The sequence below is a fragment of the Rattus norvegicus genome, chromosome 3 (genome assembly GCF_021556685.1).
Source record: "Rattus norvegicus strain SHRSP/BbbUtx chromosome 3, alternate assembly SHRSP_T2T, whole genome shotgun sequence".
In the NCBI taxonomy this organism is placed as follows: Eukaryota; Metazoa; Chordata; class Mammalia; order Rodentia; family Muridae; genus Rattus; species Rattus norvegicus.
Window position 1 is genome coordinate 57,822,793 of NC_141536.1, and position 22,867 is coordinate 57,845,659.

The window sequence follows — 22,867 nt, forward strand, 5'->3', positions numbered from 1 at the left end:
TGGAAGAACTGTTCGCTACATTTCAATGCATAAATTATTCACAATACACACATAAATTTCTCTCCTACCCTCACTTGCACCTTCCTTACTCCATATTTCTTTCCAGGTAACAATTCTGTAGTGACTTTTCAATAACAAAAGATAGACTATAGGTTCTCACAGACCTATAAATGGCAAATACTTCCTTCAAACGAATGTTCACCTATTCTCTAACCTCAGTTTACTGTGCCCGGTGGATGGGAAATGAGCAGCACAACAGGCCCAGAAGGTGAGGAGGAGAGGAAACCTGGGCAGTCTGGGTGACTCCACACTAAGTCCACAGAGCTCGAATCTGAAGGCTGAGGAAGGGAAAGCCACAGGATGAGTGCACCCTACGATGAGAAGCAAGCCCAAGCTCAAGCTGCTCATGACTTAGAACGTGCACAAGATCTGGGGGAGTAAGAAAACTGCAGTCAGGGGAGCAGGATTTTGCTCTTCCTCCCTGAGTTACTTGGTCCACTGGCTCTTACTCAAGGCTCACTGACCCTAGACAGTCACAGGACTGCCACACATGGGAAATGCACTAGTGCAGGGCTCTGGCAGACAGTTAAAGGATAGGAAGACAAATAACCCACTTCAAGGACTGGAAATATAGCTGAACAATGTCCCCAACACACACAGGCCTTGTGTTTGAGGCCCCCCAAAAAGCAGAAACAAAACCAAAAGTGAGGAAAAGTAAACAACTTCAAGAAATTCTGTGATTTTCTCCAAATCAATCTTCTAGTAAAATTGGTAGTAAAGTAAACAAAGATATTTGAGTTACCAAAGTGGATTATTTTTCCCTGTATACCACAATTAAAATTAATGAGCAACACAGCTAAGTAATTGAAGAGGGATTTATATATCATAATTGGTAACAAAAGGCCAAGTTCTACAAATGCTGTGAAAAATTCTCCTTTCCCAGAATACAATGGCCTCAGAACTCACTGTGAAATGACTGAACTGAACTGAACCAGTTGAACTATAAGGAAAGTTACTGGCATTCATGAATGGCCGAGCATGGCCTCCGTGCTCACAGGGACAGAAGTAGTGGAGGAGTGAGGCTGGCTGTCAAGTACTGACAGTGTTCTGTGCTCTCTGCGTTCTGTCATTTCTTCACCATTTCCTTTGGAAATTGCAGCTGCTTTTTAGTCTTTTCAAAGATGAGACCCAGTGTGAATTAACCCATGAGGAGATGGGCAAAGACAGCAAATAATTATTCTAAGCCTTTAAGCACAGTGCTTAAACACTCTAAGCCTCACTGGCTTAAAATGCTAGCACAACTTATTATATATGTAACAAAAGGCCAAGTTCTACAAATGCTGTGAAAAACTCTCTTGGTTGGCCATATTAATCAACCTCCTTCAGGCCCTCTGTTTCTTCAACTGTAAAGTAAAAAAACAGTGATGATGATGATGATGATGTGATGATGATGATGATGATGATGATGATGATGACGACGACGACGATGACGACGACATAGAGAGCTGTCCTGAAGATTAAGTGCACTTAGAAGCCTGGCACAGTTTAAGACCAGTGGACAGGTATGCTACTATTTCCGTTCTTACCATTGGTTTGAGTTCAGTGCTAACAGAAATGCTTGTTTCTAGGCACCACACTGTCAGCTAAGAACAGCCAACACATTATGTGAGCTTGAACTGTAAGGAAGAGCCGAGAGCTCTCAAGAAAAGCTGCTTCACAGGACCCCTGCGCCTGAGACACCGCCAGAACCTGAAGGAAACAGACCGGATAAACAGTTCTCTGCACCCAAATCCCGTGGGAGGGAGAGCTGAACCTTCAGAGAGGTAGACACGCCTGGGAAACCAGAAGAGACTGCACTCTGCACACACATCTCGGACGCCAGAGGAAAACACCAGACGCCATCTGGAACCCTGGTGCACTGAAGCTCCCGGAAACGTCGGCACAGATCTTCCTGGTTGCTGCCGCTGCAGAGAGCTCGTGGGTAGCACCCCGCGAGCGAACTTGAGCCTCGGGACCACAGGTAAGACCAACTTTTCTGCTGCAAGTGACCTGTCTGGTGAACTCAAGACACAGGCCCACAGGAACAGCTGAAGACCTGTAGAGAGGAAAAACTACACGCCCGAAAGCAGAACACTCTGTCCCCATAACTGACTGAAAGAAAACAGGAAAACAGGTCTACAGCACTCCTGACACACAGGCTTATAGGGCAGTCTAGCCACTGTCAGAAATAGCAGAACAAAGTAACACTAGAGATAATCTGATGGCGAGAGGCAAGCGCAGGAACCCAAGCAACAGAAACCAAGACCACATGGCACCATCGGAGCCCAATTCTCCCACCAAAACAAACATGGAATATCCAAACACACCAGAAAAACAAGATCTAGTTTCAAAATCATATTTGATCATGATGCTGGAGGACTTCAAGAAAGACGTGAAGAACTCCCTTAGGGAAACACAGGAAAACATTAATAAACAAGTAGAAGCCTACAGAGAGGAATCGCAAAAATCCCTGAAAGAATCGCAAAAATCCCTGAAAGAATTCCAGGAAAACACAAACATTGAAGGAATTAAAAATGGGAATAGAAGCAATCAAGAAAGAACACATGGAAACAACCCTGGATATAGAAAACCAAAAGAAGAGACAAGGAGCTGTAGATACAAGCTTCACCGACAGAATACAGGAGATGGAAGAGAGAATCTCAGGAGCAGAAGATTCCATAGAAATCATTGACTCAACTGTCAAAGATAATGTAAAGCAGAAAAAGCTACTGGTCCAAAACATACAGGAAATCCAGGACTCAATGAGAAGATCAAACCTAAGGATAATAGGTATAGAAGAGAGTGAAGACTCCCAGCTCAAAGGACCAGTAAATATCTTCAACAAAATCATAGAAGAAAACTTCCCTAACCTAAAAAAAGAGATACCCATAGGCATACAAGAAGCCTACAGGACCCCAAATAGATTGGACCAGAAAAGAAACACCTCCCGTCACATAATAGTCAAAACACCAAACGCACAAAATAAAGAAAGAATATTAAAAGCAGTAAGGGAAAAAGGTCAAGTAACATATAAAGGCAGACCTATCAGAATCACACCAGACTTTTCGCCAGAAACTATGAAGGCCAGAAGATCCTGGACTGATGTCATACAGACCCTAAGAGAACACAAATGCCAGCCCAGGTTACTGTATCCTGCAAAACTCTCAATTAACATAGATGGAGAAACCAAGATATTCCATGACAAAACCAAATTTACACAATATCTTTCTACAAATCCAGCACTACAAAGGATAATAAAGGGTAAAGCCCAACATAAGGAGGCAAGCTATACCCTAGAAGAAGCAAGAAACTAATCGTCTTGGCAACAAAACAAAGAGAAGAAAAGCACACAAACATAACCTCACATCCAAATATGAATATAACAGGAAGCAATAATCACTATTCCTTAATATCTCTCAACATCAATGGCCTCAACTCCCCAATAAAAAGACATAGATTAGCAAACTGGATACGCAACGAGGACCCTGCATTCTGCTGCCTACAGGAAACACACCTCAGAGACAAAGACAGACACTACCTCAGAGTGAAAGGCTGGAAAACAACTTTCCAAGCAAATGGTCGGAAGAAGCAAGCTGGAGTAGCCATTCTAATATCAGATAAAATCAATTTTCAACTAAAAGTCATCAAAAAAGGTAAGGAGGGACACTTCATATTCATCAAAGGAAAAAATCCACCAAGATGAACTCTCAATCTTAAATATCTATGCCCCAAATACAAGGGCACCTACATACGTAAAAGAAACCTTACTAAAGCTCAAAACACACATTGCACCTCACACAATAATAGTAGGAGATTTCAACACCCCACTCTCATCAATGGACAGATCATGGAAACAGAAATTAAACAGAGACGTAGACAGACTAAGAGAAGTCATGAGCCAAATGGACTTAACGGATATTTATAGAACATTCTATCCTAAAGCAAAAGGATATACCTTCTTCTCAGCTCCTCATGGTACTTTCTCCAAAATTGACCATATAATTGGTCAAAAAACGGGCCTCAACAGGTACAGAAAGATAGAAATAATCCCATGCGTGCTATCGGACCACCACGGCCTAAAACTAGTCTTCAATAACAGTAAGGGAAGAATGCCCACATGTACGTGGAAATTGAACAATGCTCTACTCAATGATAACCTGGTCAAGGAAGAAATAAAGAAAGAAATTAAAGACTTTTTAGAATTTAATGAAAATGAAGGTACAACATACCCAAACTTATGGGATACAATGAAAGCTGTGCTAAGAGGAAAATTCATAGCGCTGAGTGCCTGCAGAAAGAAACAGGAAAGAGCATATGTCAGCAGCTTGACAGCACACCTAAAAGCTCTAGAACAAAAAGAAGCAAATACACCCAGGAGGAGTACAAGGCAGGAAATAATCAAACTCAGAGCTGAAATTAACCAAGTAGAAACAAAAAGGGCCATAGAAACAATCAATAGAACCAAAAGTTGGTTCTTTGAGAAAATCAACAAGATAGATAAACCCTTAGCCAGACTAATGAGAGGACACAGAGAGTGTGTCCAAATTAACAAAATCAGAAATGAAAAGGGAGACATAACTACAGATTCAGAGGAAATTCAAAAAATCATCAGATCTTACTATAAAAGCCTATATTCAACAAAACTTGAAAATCTGCAGGAAATGGACAATGTCCTAGACAGATACCAGGTACCGAAGTTAAATCAGGAACAGATAAACCAGTTAAACAACCCCATAACTCCTAAGGAAATAGAAGCAGTCATTAAAGGTCTCCCAACCAAAAAGAGCCCAGGTCCAGACGGGTTTAGTGCAGAATTCTATCAAACCTTCATAGAAGACCTCATACCAATATTATCCAAACTATTCCACAAAATTGAAACAGATGGATCACTACCGAATTCCTTCTATGAAGCCACAATTACTCTTATACCTAAACCACACAAAGACCCAACAAAGAAAGAGAACTTCAGACCAATTTCCCTTATGAATATCGACGCAAAAATACTCAATAAAATTCTGGCAAACCGAATCCAAGAGCACATCAAAACAATCATCCACCATGATCAAGTAGGCTTCATCCCAGGCATGCAGGGATGGTATAATATACGGAAAACCATCAACGTGATCCATTATATAAACAAACTGAAAGAACAAAACCACATGATCATTTCATTAGATGCTGAGAAAGCATTTGACAAAATTCAACACCCCTTCATGATAAAAGTCCTGGAAAGAATAGGAATTCAAGGCCCATACCTAAACATAGTAAAAGCCATATATAGCAAACCAGTTGCTAACATTAAACTAAATGGAGAGAAACTTGAAGCAATCCCACTAAAATCAGGGACTAGACAAGGCTGCCCACTCTCTCCCTACCTATTCAATATAGTTCTTGAAGTTCTAGCCAGAGCAATCAGTCAACAAAAGGAGGTCAAGGGGATACAGATCGGAAAAGAAGAAGTCAAAATATCACTATTTGCAGATGATATGATAGTATATTTAAGTGATCCCAAAAGTTCCACCAGAGAACTACTAAAGCTGATAAACAACTTCAGCAAAGTGGCTGGGTATAAAATTAACTCAAATAAATCAGTAGCCTTCCTATACACAAAAGAGAAACAAGCCGAGAAAGAAATTAGGGAAACGACACCCTTCATAATAGACCCAAATAATATAAAGTACCTCGGTGTGACTTTAACCAAGCAAGTAAAAGATCTGTACAATAAGAACTTCAAGACACTGAAGAAAGAAATTGAAGAACACCTCAGAAGATGGAAAGATCTCCCATGCTCATGGATTGGCAGGATTAATATAGTAAAAATGGCCATTTTACCAAAAGCGATCTACAGATTCAATGCAATCCCCATCAAAATACCAATCCAATTCTTCAAAGAGTTAGACAGAACAATTTGCAAATTCATCTGGAATAACAAAAAACCCAGGATAGCTAAAACTATCCTCAACAATAAAAGGACTTCAGGGGGAATCACTATCCCTGAACTCAAGCAGTATTACAGAGCAATAGTGATAAAAACTGCATGGTATTGGTACAGAGGCAGACAGATAGACCAATGGAACAGAATTGAAGACCCAGAAATGAACCCACACACCTATGGTCACTTGATTTTTGACAAAGGAGCCAAAACCATCCAATGGAAAAAAGATAGCATTTTCAGCAAATGGTGCTGGTTCAACTGGAGGTCAGCATGTAGAAGAATGCAGATTGATCCATTCTTATCACCCTGTACAAGGCTTAAGTCCAAGTGGATCAAGGACCTCCACATCAAACCAGACACACTCAAACTAATAGAAGAAAAACTAAGGAAGCATCTGGAACACATGGGCACAGGAAAAAATTTCCTGAACAAAACACCAATGGCTTATACTCTAAGATCAAGAATCAACAAATGGGATCTCATAAAACTACAAAGCTTCTGTAAGGCAAAGGACACTGTGGTTAGGACAAAACGGCAACCAACAGATTGGGAAAAGATTTTTACCAATCCTACAACAGATAGAGGCCTTATATCCAAAATATACAAAGAACTCAAGAAGTTAGACCGCAGGGAGACAAATAACCCTATTAAAAAATGGGGTTCAGAGCTAAACAAACAATTCACAGCTGAGGAATGCCGAATGGCTGAGAAACACCTAAAGAAATGTTCAACATCTTTAGTCATAAGGGAAATGCAAATCAAAACAACCCTGAGATTTCACCTCACACCAGTGAGAATGGCTAAGATCAAAAACTCAGGTGACAGCACTTGCTGGCGAGGATGCAGAGGAAGAGGAACACTCCTCCATTGTTGGTGGGATTGCAGACTGGTACAACCATTCTGGAAATCAGTCTGGAGGTTCCTCAGAAAATTGGACATTGAACTGCCTGAGGATCCAGCTATACCTCTCTTGGGCATATACCCAAAAGATGCCCCAACATATAAAAAAGACACGTGCTCCACTATGTTCATCGCAGCCTTATTCATAATAGCCAGAAGCTGGAAAGAACCCAGATGCCCTTCAACAGAGGAACGGATACAGAAAATGTGGTACATCTACACAATGGAATATTACTCAGCTATCAAAAACAACGACTTTATGAAATTCGTAGGCAAATGGTTGGAAGTGGAAAATATCATTCTGAGTGAACTAACCCAATCACAGAAAGACATACATGGTATGCACTCATTGATAAGTGGCTATTAGCCCAAATGCTTGAATTACCCTAGATGCCTAGAACAAATGAAACTCAAGACGGATGATCAAAATGTGAATGCTTCACTCCGTCTTTAAAAGGGGAACAAGAATACTCTTGGCAGGGAAGAGAGAGGCAAAGATTAAAACAGAGACTGAAGGAACACCCATTCAGAGCCTGCCCCACATGTGGCCCATACATATACAGCCACCCAATTAGACAAGATGGATGAAGCAAACAAGTGCAGACCGACAGGAGCCGGATGTAGATCGCTCCTGAGAGACACAGCCAGAATACAGCAAATTCAGAGGCGAATGCCAGCAGCAAACCACTGAACTGAGAACAGGACCCCCATTGAAGGAATCAGAGAAAGAACTGGAAGAGCTTGAAGGGGCTCGAGACCCCATATGTACAACAATGCCAAGCAACCAGAGCTTCCAGGGACTAAGCCACTACCTAAAGACTATACATGGACTGACCCTGGACTCTGACCCCATAGGTAGCAATGAATATCCTAGTAAGAGCACCAGTGGAAGGGGAAGCCCTGGGTCCTGCTAAGACTGAACCCCCAGTGAACTAGACTGTTGGGGGGAGGGTGGCAGTGGGGGGAGAGCTGGGAGGGGAATACCCATAAGGAAGGGGAGGGGGGAGGGGGATGTTTGTCCGGAAACGGGAAAGGGAATAACACTCGAAATGTATATAAGAAATACTCAAGTTAATAAAAAAAAAAGAAAAAAAAAAAAAAAAAGAAAAGCTGCTTCAACCAAAATCCTACTTAAGGAATGACACTGGCTTTAAGGTCATCAGTTACAAAGAATGTTTAGTATCTTTCCTTATTCAAGAAATAGAAGGAAGCTGACACAGCAAGACAGAGAGCAGGAGACTGATAAACATATCTGAATCCTTAATTACGGAGGGTTACCACTCACGGGGAATTTTTAAAGATTCTTAAAACTAATAAAATGGTAATTGGGCCTCAAGAAAACAAGAACCAATTCAATTACATGCTGAATGTCTTTAAATTTTAAAGTCCTCTATTAAGAGGGTTTAAAATACAGTATACTTATAATTGCACATCTATGACCAACCTTAAAGCCAAAGTGTATGTTCCGGGCTGCCGCTGGCTCTCACGGATGAGGTAGCTCCCCTCAGCCACACTCAGGAGCTGGTCAGTCTCTTCTCTAGAGATCATGCCATGAAACCTACAGAACAAAGTCACTTCAGAGATGCAGCTTCCCATGTTTTTCAATTAATAGTACAAGCGCCCCCTGCCCTCACCTGTTATTCTCAGCTACAGTGCAAGGAAAAGCACTTGGTTTTAACTGTGCTTGTGTCTCTGACTTGGCTCCTGGCTAGCTTCTCTGTGTTTAAGAACAGCACCAAAATGGCTACTAAGTCTAGTTCCCAACCCAGAAGCAAAGTCTCTATCTATCTAAGGCAGATACCTCCACCTCACCCAAGAGGGCCACACCTTCCCAGCTGGTGCTGTGATCCACACTTGTGGTTGTTAGTCATGCTGGCCGCCCTCCAGGGCCCCGGGTTGTCTTTATTAGCACGAGCACCTAGTACTGATGTGCACAGTGTGCACCACTCAACACTCAGACAAAGCAAGCAGCGCAGCACTTGCCTTCACTTCCTGTCCAAATCCTATCTTTCATTAACAAAGGAAAAAGGAAAAATAGACCCAAAGAATAAATAGATCCTTTATGCAAAGATTCATCTACAACAACCTGATAGAAAACACTGAGAAAATAAAAATGGCAGTGGTGGCAGATACCTAAAACATGGAATCATTCAGACTGTGTGAAGATTTGCAATTTGTAAACTCACACGTCATATCTTTTCAGGAACTCAGAGACTATCAAGGAATAGGGGCCACACCATCCAAATGTGCTGCTTTAGTGTGTTACCTCACCTGACAGCACACTCGTCTCTGAGCTCTCCCATCTACATAAAGACAAACCATCCAAAAGGAGCTGAGTCCCAGCAAACTCCTTCCCAGGGAGACAGAGCTTCACCTAAAGAGGACACTTAAGGTGATATCACACCACTCACAAATCTTATCACAAACTAGGCTATTTCCCATTCATTCTCCTAAGGGACAAATCATATTTGCTAAAAGTCACTTATTCTTCCCTAAACGGCCCACAATGTCCCTAAGGACATTTTAAATTACTAGAAAGTAAATAAATAATAAAATATTATTAATATACAAACTCAGACAATGCACTGGGTAGTCACCACTCTTCCTGTGGTGCCCTTGTTTGCACTACTTCAACCATGCTGTGATCTGTCTGTCCAATTTTTCTCAAAGGCTCAGGAAAAAGCATGGAGACAGTCTCTCTCATCACTGCTGCCTCCCTGCTTAAAAGAAGCATGCAGCTTCCATAGGACAGAAGGACAGTAGTCACTTGACTTTGTAATAGACTTTAAAGGCCCTTTATTGGCACCTTAATAACCCAGAACTTTTCCTGGGGTAACTGGCAACTCTGAAGTCTTTCCTTGTGGGCATGGTTCAGTCTCTGAACAGCCTTAAAATCGTTCATGGCAGCAATGTTTAATCATGTCCATCTGAAATGCTCTAATTGGTCTCCTGAATTTTTCATTTCCATGAATTTCTTAAACGTTTAGAACTAGGTCCACAGGCAATATACTGAATCTGGTGCAAGCAGGATTGTAACCCGCCCCTGATGTGACACCCTCATTAGATTAGTGTATGTGCCATCAGTGAATGAACTTGGCAAAATGTGTTAGCTGTTTAAAATAAAGATCTATCACCTTAAAGCAATCAAACTCAAATTTTGGAAGACATTTTGACAAACAATGAAATTTAAAGACCCTTAAAATGACTCATACCAGTTGATCCAATATTTTCATCCTTTTAAAACTGTACAGTAAGAGGCTTCTCGAAATTACTATTAGCATTAGAGATTAATCTCCTATCTAAAATTGGATAGGCTTCTGTGTCCAGCATTCCTGCTGAGAGCTTCAGTCAGAAGGACAACTGAGGAGCCCTTAAGGTAACTAACTGGTCCTCAGCTCTGCAGTAATCTCAGCTCAACCCACAGCCACACTGCCTACGGACATGCGCACGACTGCAATACACACGTGTGTGTGTGCACACATGTGCCTGCCTGCCTGTCTGTTTGTCTGCCTGCCTGTCTGTTTGTCTGCCTGCCTGCCTATCTATCTATATCTATCTATCCATCCATCTATCCATCCATCCATCCATCCATCCACCCACCCACCCACCCAGCTACCTACCTACCTACCTACCTACCTACTTACCTACCTAGGGTTTTTGGCTGTCCTGGAATTTGCTCTATAGATCAGGATAGCCTTGAAATCACAGGGATCCTCCTGCCTCTGCCTCCTGAGTGCTGAAATTAAAGGCATGTGCCACACCTGGAATTTTTAGTAATTTAGAAATATTTGTTATGTACATTGTTAGTTGATATTACCCCAAATGAAAAACAAACTTTTTTTTAAATCTGGGGAGTGTTATGGATTATTTTTATTCTTTTATTCTATGTTTCTATTTCTCAATAATCAGAAAAATTAAGACATTAAGCACTAAAACAGCATTTGGAATAATTTTTGGTATAATCTGTTGCCCAACTGTGGAACTAAAACCAAAAGGCAATTTAAAAAAATTATAATGCTCATTATCAACTTTAAGTGGAAAACTCAAATTACAAGTTTGTATGGTCAAGATGTTTGTAAAACCTGGGAGGAGGGTGGTGTATTGGCACATGCCTATAATTTTACACAAAAGGAAGCTGGCCTTCATAGTGACCCATTGCCTTAAATAAATTATGTTAGGAAGGGGGCTGGAGAGATGGCTTAGTGGTAAAGAACACTGAATGCTCTTCCAGAGGGCTGAGTTCAATTCCCAGCACCCACATGGCAGCTCGTAACTCCAGTTCCAGGTGACCCAACACCTTCACACAGACATACGTGCAGGCAAAACACCAATGCACATTAAAAAAGTAATAACACTAGGAAAACATCTTCAGAAGGTAATATGTAAAAAATGTTGACATGTCTCTGAGTAATATGAATCACATTTTTCTGGTCTGATACTACATAATATAGAAAACTAGAAAGGGGATGCAATATAAAAATAAACTGTCCATCCCTACTGCATGTACAGGTATGTTTTACTGTATAGTACATAAATATACGAACTTCCTTGAGATCCATCTGGGAGTGTGTATTTATGTGGCTTGATTCTTTAGCACTTTGCACACTTGTTTAATCTTTTTCTTTTGATACTTGTCTTTATTTTCCTATTTAGACCAGTTAGAACTAAACCTGTAATCAAAGAAAGAGAATGCAAGTTCACCAAACTAGAATATTCTTCTCATCTTGTGTTTTTAGCAAAACCATGCATTTACCTGTATCTTTTACATATGACAACCTATGAGATACTTTCTGATAATCCATACTTACTCTCTTCCATAATACTTTGGTCTGTTTTCTACCTATAGGAAAAGGAAAAACAGTGAATATTTGTGAAAGTTAAAATGCACAAAATGTAACTCAGCACTGTTTTTATATGATAAACTAAAGCACATACCAAGAAAAAGAATCTGCATAACATTTTAATGAGCAGACGATGGACTCTAAGTTTATTAATTAACTGGATTTATTACTTCTTTTCCCTAGACCCATGCTGCGTGTGGCAACAGTTGAACTATGTTTTGTTTCTAGACAGTAATGAACTAGAAAAGATACTTAATCACATTATTCAAAGAGTAAAATATCGGCAGAACTTAATGCTCAACAGTGTCACAACAAACTGGCTCTTCCCCCTGGTCCCCAGTTCTCTTCCTCCAGGTCCTCTGAGTTCCCCCCTTTGTTACAGACATCTTAAGACAGCATCACCCTCTGCTTCCTACCAGCTTCCTCCTGCCAGCTTCTCCTCCTATAGCACTTCATAGCATGCAACTCACCTACAAGCACAGACTCTGAGGGAAGATAGAGGAGATCTGCCCAACTCCTTCAAGAAACACTGAAGAGAAAACTGTTTAAGAAAACTGTTTCTATCATTTGTGTTTGTGGATATGGGAGGCTGCTCATGCCCCAACACGAGAAGTGAAAGTCAAGAGCACAGCCTGCAGGAGGTGGTTCTTTCCTTCCACCGTGTGGGTATTAGGGAGTGAACTCAGGTGTCAGGCTTGGTTGCAGGTACTTTTATCCTCTGAGCCATTTTGCCAGCCCCTTATTGAATTTTTATGTGCAGGGGACATATCACTGAATTAAAACCAAAATTATCATAACTATTTTGAAAGTACATTGTAAGGATAAGAAACACACAACCATACTGGTTTTGTTGCTGTCTGTTTTTAAGTAATAAGAAAACTGGAAAGTACAGAAATCGTACAGAGTGTAAAGGTAGTAACAGGAGACTAATACATTAGCCCTAAACTGATGGTCAGAAGAGACCATGCTGAGGTGATGCTTTAGTTCCTGAACCACAACCCAGCTCTGGCTCCAGGGTCACAGCAACAGACAGGCCATTTCCGATGAGGTATCTGGTCTTAGTTTCATTTAAAGATCATTTCTCTCCACAGTAAGGGAAGGTGAGTCTACTCTGCCTTTGTAAGAGTCTTATCATTTCCAGTTTTTAACTTGTTTTTCATGGTAAAGTTTTAATTGATGAAAACATATATTGTATAATTAACATCTGTGTGTATTATGATGTATAATACTATGTATAGATACATGTTCATTGGGAATGACTAAAATAATTAATATGCATTATCTTGCAGACTTAAAATCTTGAAGTTATCCTGTTTTAATGGAAATGCTGTATTCATTAACCAACACCTTTCCAATCACCAACCACCCCAGCATCTACTAACTACTCTTACATTTGAACTGAACGTGTTCCTGAACTGAAGTTTTATATTCTATAGAGTGAGATTATAAGTGCTTGACTTTCTGGGCCTGGCTTATTCACTTACTATAATGTCCTCCAGGTTCACCCCTAATAGTGCAAATTACAGGACTTGCTTCTTTTAAAGACTGTGTTTGTCCTGAAACACACCCTGTCTGTATACATTTTCTTTACTCACTCATTCACTGACTAGACTACCCTGACCGTTGTGACTCATGGCAGTAACATGAGACTGCAGCTATGTCTTCATTCATTTCCTTTGCTGCCAAGTCTGGATTTCCTATTCTCTGGTCCTCCAGATCCACTACTGTTTCTAACAAATTTGAAATATTTATTGCCAGGATAGCAGGAAATCTGTTTCAGTGACAATGCCATGCATCCCCAAGAGTACACTGTAATCTAGCCCAGTATGCCACCCTGAGGCACCTCCAAACCCTCTCAACTGTAGAATTGTGGTAACAACATACTATATTTCTTCTCCAAATTCATACTTCAAACAAGGGACAATTTTTTCCCTAATATTCCCTAATATTCTTGTTGCATGGTGACAAACTTTCCTGCTGGTTGTCCCCTTTCTTATTAATTAAATTGCTTTTAGCATGTTTTTGTTTTCTCATGGAAATCATTTAACCTTTTCCTAAGAATTATCTTAAATAATAAGCTCTGGGAAACTTTATTTCTGCTGCATTTGCAGGCAGGTTATTTATCTTTCAACGTAAAATCCATGTGAATTGGTCTTTGTTCCACAATTCTGAGCTCATAAAACTCACTGCACATCTTTTGAGTCTAAGGAAGCAGGGAAGGCTTTCTTTTTAAAAAAAAGGAAATGTAGATCTTTTAGGGTTAGCTAAGATATTAAACAGTGTTTTCAAAGTTACAGACATTACTCAGAAAATGAAATTAAAAGATTACTCAGTAATATAAAAATAATTAACAATCGGCAATTAGTCGATTTATGAATGTATCAAGTTGGAAATGTGAATGTCATGCAACAGTAGAAATAATTTATGCTTATTTAAGCATTTATATGCTTTTTATTGTGTTTTAAAAAACAGCTAACTGTTCTTGCAGGAAAAGAAAAATCTGTTCCCTGAGACTCAGATGAAGAAGATAAAATCAGAAATAGCTAGTTCCCTACGTCTGCTCTTCCCTCACTCAGACCATCAAACCACACGTTCTGCTGTGGTAGAGACTTCTCTGTCTGCTCCTCCTTGGCTATTCCCAGAACCTGTCCTGCAGGTCCTTTCACTCATCTTTAGAAATACTACAGCAATCTCCTAAACCAGACATTTTGCCTCCAAATGTCCATCATCTTCCTTCCTAATTCAGCTTCTGCACTGCAGTCAAGTAATCAAAACCTAGTACGTTTTTCTGCTGAAAATTTTTTTTCTTCTATAGCTACAAGGACAGGGTCTAAACTCTGCACTTAGTATATTAAAATGTTAATTATTTTCATTTATATAGATCTCTGGTATCATCTTTTGGCATTCTACCACAAGTTCCCTATAAGTGGGCGGAAAACAAACAAACAACCACCACCCGCCATGAAAACTAGACACATGGAATTGCTACCAATCGTCTGCTGGTTAATCTACTTCATGCCCTGCGGAGACTCTAAGCTCGTCCAGCAGAGAGATATTGACTTAAATTCTGAGGACCTAACAGAAAGCAACTGCTCAGAGAACACTGGCTGATTAATTGAAGGAATAGAAACATGAATGTCTAGTTGCAGGTCACATTAGCAGGGTTGGGCATGGGTGTGAAACTAAAGTTAAAAATTTTAAGTGGTTGGTTACTCCCATCATATATGTTGTACCACTGGTGTGCTATGCTATCTTACTGGCAGTCACTGTTGTGGAATAAAGGGTAATATTGATGAACAGTTTCCTCCTCCTGTGGCATCCAAAATACCTTCTACTACCATGAATATTAGTCAGTAAGTATGTAATCTCTAGGTGGGTAGCAGCTCAAGTTCTCCATGTCTGATGGTGTAAATAAGTGGAATCTCTAGCAATAGGGCCTTATCATCAGGTTATAAAGGGTAACCAATTGCTGTGGCAACAGCCTGTGATGTCTGGGAGGTTTACAGGATTCCTTTAGCCAATGACCCAACAAGAGGTAGCCCGTTCTTGGCACTGGAGGTTTTACTTGATAGCATAAAGTTTCTGGTTAGAGAATTGTCTTCTCCCCTATATTGTGATTCCATTTAAATTTCTTTCCTATCTGCATATATTTTAGAAAGCTTTTTCTTTCTTCCTTTTTTTAAAAAAAGATTTATTTATTCTATATAAGTACACACCAGAAGAGGGCATGAGATCTCACTACAGATGGTGGTTAGCCACCATGTGGTTGCTGGGATTTGAACTCAGGACCTCTGGAAAAGCAGTCAGTGCTCTTAACCACTGAGCCATCTCCCCAGCCCAAAAAGTTTTTTCAATAGTAAGCTTTCATATGGCTTTTCAAAAGTCTTCAGTATTAGTTACCCCTCCCCAAATTCCCACCTTTCCCCTGCCCTCCCATACTCCTCCTCAATCGACCCTATTCTAGTTTCCCTTATCTCTCTATAACACTATGTTTTATTTCCCTACCCTTAGGTCCTTTACTAGCTATTCAACCCCTGTGGTTATTTAGATAAACACACAAATCTACAGACTGAAAGCTAACATACACATATTATGCTACTTAAGGAAGTTAGCAATAAAATAACATTTAATGGCACATTTCTATAGCTAAAAACCAGTGCTTTGCTTAGCCCTCAACAGAGAAGTTTCTTTGTGCAATAGATGGAAATTAACAGAGACCACAACTGGACAATGTGCAGAGAGTGGGAGACTTTAGAGCACTTAGTCCTAAATAGGATGTTGTCATCAAGTACCTCCTCTCAAGATCCAGGGATCTATTCGGAGGAGGCAGAAAGACTCTTTAAGAGCCAGGGTATGGATGACTCCAGGGAAACAGTGTTTCTCAGACACAACAGGACTGATATACATATGAACTCACAGAGCAGCACACGTTCAAAGCAGACGAGATCCCAGCACTGAGAAGGAAAAGGAGACACAACCAAGAAGCTACTGCAATTGATACCACTGGCAAATGGAAATCAGTTCTCTCCAGTGAAGTGTCCCTTGGTGCATTGTATCAACCATACTCAAAGGCAGGCACCATGCTCAGGAGTTGTTGGCCAACACAAAACAGACTTCATGATTTTTTGTGAGCTTTAATTTGGGTATTTTATGGAGTTTTATTGTATCTTTTTATGTTATACAAAATAACTTTCTTTGATAAATTATCCATGTTATTTGTTCATATCCACCCATTTGTACCACTCACTCATTTCATGTTCTCTCTCTCTCCCTCTCTCCCTCTCTCCCTCTCTCTCCCTCTCTCTCTCTCTCTCTCTCTCTCTCTCTCTCTCTCTCTCTCTCTCTCTCTCTCTCTCTCTGTGTGTGTGTGTGTGTGTGTGTGTATTAAAAACTTCGTGGAACTCAGAGATCTGCCTGCCTCTGCCTCCTATGTGCTGGTCACATACCTTGGCTCAATTTTGGTTCCTTTTTAAAATTATTATTTAAACCTTACTTTTAATAGAAGAAATAATTTAATAATTTACAATGATTCTTTCAAATTCATTATCAGAATAATAATACATTTAAAGTATAAAAGCAATGTATAATTAAAGAAAATGACATAATGTAAAGTGATACAAACATAATATCCTAAACAGCATATGTATATCCAATAAAACTAGTAATAAAAATGAATTCATTACAGCATTGTGCTATGACCCAGAGAGAGCGGTTAAACCCACAAACAAGCCTCCAAGGACGTCAGCCTTTGGGAGATAGAAGAGTCAAAGGGCTTCTGCTGTAACCACTGCCTCACAACACTCACCTCGCAAGTGCAGGTGACCCTTCGAGGGTGAGGGGCTTCCTGCTGCAGCTGGTATACTACAAGGAGGGAGACATGAAATGTGTCACTTTCCCTTACACACAGTTCAGAAACACATTAGAAGAAACTGGTTACTTTTTATACGCAAAAGAAAACTGCTGCAGTCCTATTTCCTGCTAAATAAAACTTTGTCATGAACAAAACAAAGACTGTCAACCAAAGTAAAGTTTATCAAATTTTAGAACGAAAGCAGAAAACTCATCATCTACACAAATGTCTTTTGGAATGGTGGTTCTCAACTTGTTGGTCATAACCTATTTGGGGATTAAACACCTTTTCAGAGGGATTGCCTAAGACCATCAGAAAACATATACGTACATTACTACTCATAACAGTGGCAAAATCACAGTTATGAAGTGGCAAGTTATGGTTGGGGTCATCACAACATGAGGTACTGTATTAAAGGGTCACAGCATTAGGACGGTTGGGAACAAATTGGGGCTGTAACTTTTACAATCTTCTCTATAACCCACTCTTTGTTTTTCCTAATATAAACATCTCTTAAAGTCCATTATTATCAAACATGGGACTAAAATCCGGAGTTATAGGGCAGAGTTAACACATACACTGTTTTTATCTCTCAATTATAATGTCAATCTATTTTCAAATATAATCTCTCTTAAAAACAAAATTTCAGAGACTGAGTTACTAGAATTTACTCAGTTTGGGCAAATTCAGCAAAAGAAAGAATTCAACACACATTACCAAAGGAATGGATAATGTTTATGGTATCTGAAAACAAATCAATGATATCTGAACTGAAAACAGGACCTTTCCAGACTAACATCAGGTTTTAAATTTAAAATGAGAATAAATAAGATTGGTGTTTGTCATAAGCAGCATATAAATACGTTTGTCCTTCAGATTGGTTTTTTTCTAATTCTAAGTGTGCAATCATATAGGGAAATGAACTTAAATTTATAATGGAGTTAAATACTTACATAGTTTGTCAATATCATCAAATTACCCAGACATCTGACACTTTAGACAATGCATGACTCATTTGAATGAGGTACAATTTTGTAAGATTTATCTCTTGCCACTGTAACTCATATATATCATGGGAACTTATATGAATATAAATAATTGGACAGTATATAAGTGTTTAATTGTACATGTACATAATTAGAATAAATATAGAACTACTCTCTATGTAATATATATACTACATATAGTGTATATCAGTGCTTCTTACTAATGTGAAACATTTACAATAATCCTTGGTTGACAGTAAATGTATCATAAAGAATATTATGTTTATAATGGTTATTAATATATGCAATTCGCTATAATCAGTAATATCATTTTGAGGTCATTACTAGGACGCAGTACTTGGACAGTGCTATGATGTAAAAGGAACTGAGTGTAAGCAGCTTAGGAGTGCTGAGAGCAGGTAGGGAACAGTCTCCTCAGGGAACCCACCACTTGGTTATCAATCCCAAATGATCTGCCCTGCAACATACACAAGTAACGGTATACAAACTTAGCAGGGCACATTTATATATTTAGTAATATTAATGTATAAATGTTATATACATGTGTGTATCTAACAACCATTAGTGAAAAAAAGGGGCTATGAACTGAAAGCAAGCAGCGAGGGTACACAGAGGACTGGGGAGTAAAGGGAAGGAGATGATGCAATTGTCAGCTCAAACAATAAAAGAGACAATACAGATACTTTCTAAAGCAATTGAGAGTCTATGTTTTACTCTTTAATATTAAAAACCCCCAAACACTTCCTCAGAAATGTCTGAAATTCTGATACAAATATTTCCCTAGGCTTTTTTTCTCGTGACTACAAATATCCCAGGGCTGATATATTAAAATAGTTCTAAATATCTTATTCCACTGAGTTCATCAGAAGTACTTTCTGTGAATCTAGACTAAAGAAATGAGGTGACATAATAATCTGAGAACTAATTCCGAGATGCAGAAGAGAGAAGGAGCACTGACATCAAGCCTAGCTTGACAGTGAGGATGTGTGCATCACCCAGAAAGCCTTGTTCCCACCCTCAGGAGCCAAATGCGACAGGAGACCATCCTCTGTCATGCTCCTTTCTGGAAAACATAATGAGAAGGTGAAAATACACTTCACGCCTGCTCTTGTCTGTAATTCCTAAAAGATATGCTGACTTCTTTGTCAACAAAATGTTCTAGAAAATACTGTCACCTATAAAACTCCAATTATGACAGTTAAGCCATCATCAAGAAGATTTGAAAACAATGTACCATTAGAACCTAAGCAAACGTGATTCCCAGAGTAGGGTTTGTGGTTATAATTAGTAGGCGTCTGCCTATCCAGGAAGTAAACAGGAGGGTGAGGCAGTAAGAATCAAGGGCAGCAACACCGCACACCAGAGCCAGTCAAGCTTTTACCCTGTGTTTTTCCTAGCATCAAATCACATAGTATTTTCATTTTCTTTTAGTACTTCTAATTGCCCCAAAAGACATGGTTCTATTAGTTAAAGAGAAGTTTTTAGATAAGATACCCCCTAAGTAATATGTACTGTGTGTGTGCGTGCGTGTATTTGGACATTTATAGCAAACACCGCAATTTAGACTCACAGAACATCTGTGAAAAGTTTCATTTAAAAGTTGTAAGTGAGAGCCAGATGTGGTGGCACAAGCCTATAAACTCAAAACTTGGAAGACTGAAGCAGGAGCACTACCATGAGGTCAAGTCTAGGCTGAGCCACATAGTGAGTACCAAGTCAGCCAAGCCTACACAGCAAGGCCATATGTCAGCTCTCTTCCAGAATAAACAGTATGCTAAAATCACACACAATAAAAAGGTCTCGCTGATTCCAGCATTTCTCCCTTAGTTTAGAGCTTCTTTGAATTAAAAGTTAGCTGAATTAAAATTGGCAGGCATTAACTATTTGTGGAAAGTTATTAGCTAAATTCAAGATCACAGGAAACACAATTATAGAATATATTTTCAGTCCTGTTAGAAATGTCTGTGCTTATATGTTTATTAATGATATTCCCAGTCCCTAGAAATAATAACAATCAAATTCTGAGATCACAAATGAGTATAATCAGCTTGCATGTGGTTTGTTTGCTTTAAAATTTGAATTTGTTTCAACCATAAAAGTGAAAGAAAATGGGGTTGGGGATTTAGCTCAGTGGTAGAGCGCTTGCCTAGCAAGCACAAGGCCCTGGGTTCGGTCCCCAGCTCCGAAAAAAAGAAAAGAAAAGAAAAAGTGAAAGAAAATTCCTGTTTCTCTCTTAAAAAACAAAACAACAAGTCAGCTGTGACACCATTAGATCCACAGTGGCTGTGACAACAACAACAGTTGTTCTGGGCTACCTTCCACTAACCGCACACACCCCTCCACTATTTTCCAGTCCCTACACCACACTCATTGCCAGTTATTACGCATTAAGACTTTTGGTTTATATTTTTTAAGAAGGGTATTAAACATAATCCTGTTTCCCTATTGGTTTATATTTTTAAGATTTTTATGTTCCCGCATTTTTATAAGTTCAACTGAACCAAAACTGGAAAACGTGTAGAGTAAATAAAGTAACTGTCTCAGAGACTCACAGTTAAAAGTGGTTGGCCGGGCCCAGCAGCCTGAGAACCTGCGCCAGAGAAAAGAACCAACTCCCACAGACCTCTGATGTCCTCTGATGGACCTCTCCATGGATTCCAAGCTACACATATGTGTGCACACAAACACACATGCATATATATATGCACACACCAAGCTAAGTGAACAAAATGTAACTTAAAATATTTCTAAAGAATCACAAAGATTCGTTTCTCACGGAATCACATTGTAAAGAGTGTATCCCACCAGGCTCCACCAAAATTCATCGTACACAGAAACAGTCGATGTTAAACCACCCACTGTATATGTAATGCAGAAAAATAAAGTATAAATCTCGACTAAATTTTGAGAAGTCTTTTGATAACTAGATTTAAGTCATAAAGAAAGATTCTAAATGCACTGTTAATTGAAAACTGTCAACAGAATTGCCACAGACCGCTCCCTTTTATAAACAAAGAAGCAATTTTAAAATCATTTTTTACCTGCTTTTACTGATTTTCGGCTAACACGGACTCCCTCATCTATCATTTATATATTCCTTTTGTCACATCATCAAGATCAGAATAATTAAACTGCTCAAAGCCTTAGTTTCTCCATGCATAGCTTTATCAGCTGTTCCAACAAATCATCTCGAGTTCCACTGCCTGGAATTTTGTAAAACAGACGAGCTGCACTACAGACATTAAACCACACAGAGCTCTGCAGAAACACATTCTACCATAAGTATTCTTTTTATGTTAATCTCAAACTTTGCTGTGAATAATTACATTACTTACAAAAATATTATAATCCACATAATTAAATTTATGTATATACTTACAGTAAGATTTCCAAACAGGAGGTCTATATTCATCTGTATCTGAAAGAATAAATTATCAAATTAGTATTGCTGAATAGTTATATTTAAATAAGATGCTAAATCACTCAGTACATATACTGTGCTCTATCTGTCCTAATGCTAGGCACTAAAATGCAGTTTTTAGTCTTGATCCTTATTTTCTTAAAAATACGTTTAAAAATTATTCAAAAAAGTTATGGTATCTACTCAGTTATACAGCATAAAAAATCATAGTTAATTTTTACTTTTAATAATCATTTTTAATAGCTATCAAATTATAGTCAATAAAGCTCCTATTGATTTATGCTTAATGCTCATTTCACCAAAAAATTCCTCAAATCATTGGAATTTTTCCTCTCCAGTCCAACTGACTACATAATGTTAACCTTCACAGATGTTCCTCTGTTTTCCCTTTGCTTTTGCAGAATTCTTGTACAACTAGTTAACATGAAGAGAGGAGAGTACAAGGAACAGATCGTAGTCCTCAAATGTCCCAGACAATCAACATCAGGAAATGAGAAATGCTCCCATGGAAGAGAATGTCCCCAGGGACCAACAAGGGACAGGATGTGAACATCTGCTCTTCAAGTCCATTTCCTTCACTCCCTTGAGTTTAAGGAGGCAGAGGAAGGAGATGGGAATCCAGGCCCATGAAGGGAATGGGATAAAGTAACAAGAGATAGGCAAACAGCCAAGTGTGCTCTAACTCTGACTGACCGTGGAAGGCTAAGGAGTCATTTGCCAGCAAAGCTTGTGCAAGTCTATGGAGGCAAATGAACAGAATATTTCTAATGTGGAAAGAGGCAGCTGGTTACATCACCTGGCTCTGCTGGTGTCTAAAATGAACCCATTAGGAAATCTAGTCCTCAAGGAGACAAGAAAAATCCTGAAAAGTTTATTGAGGTTAAACCTGGCGCTGAAGTATAATGATCATAGATTCAAAACAATTCTCAACCTTTAAAATGCAACATCACACTTGGTTTATGATGTGCTACTATAAATCACACAAACACTGTGTCAGAGGGACACAGCAAAACTACTAACACTGGACTTAGGGCATAAAATGAAAAGTACTTGAATCATGTAGAAACTGCTTAGCAACCTAGAAAAGTATTCAAATATGCCTGCTAATATGCAAATATAATATTCATATAAATAAATATCTTTAAATGATAATTAAAGCTAGGTGTGCTAGCATACACCTCTAATCCTAGCACTCATGAGTCAGAGGCAGGAAAATCTCTTTAAGATTCCAGGCCGGTCTTGTCAGCACAGCAAGTTCTAGGCTAGCCAGTGATACGTAGTGCTACCCTGTCTCAAAATATAAAAATAAAATTTAAAAATGGTAATAAAAATTTAGGCTGAAACGAAATCCTAATGTGATATATAGAGACATAC

The 22,867-nt window shown here is 39.1% G+C and overlaps 1 protein-coding gene across 30 annotated transcripts in view; it reads right to left on the reverse strand.

Annotated features, from left to right (window-relative positions):
* Chn1 (chimerin 1) overlaps positions 1–22,867 on the reverse strand; it is a 167,095-nt gene that overhangs the window by 92,947 nt on the left and 51,281 nt on the right. For 11 of the 30 annotated variants that reach the window (NM_001399177.1, XM_087654779.1, XM_087654756.1 and 8 more), the window contains 4 exon segments: positions 8,319–8,432; positions 11,683–11,714; positions 17,021–17,076; positions 21,452–21,490. In NM_001399177.1, the coding sequence (NP_001386106.1) occupies positions 8,319–8,432; positions 11,683–11,714; positions 17,021–17,076; positions 21,452–21,490 (241 nt within the window). 30 annotated transcript variants of the gene reach the window in all.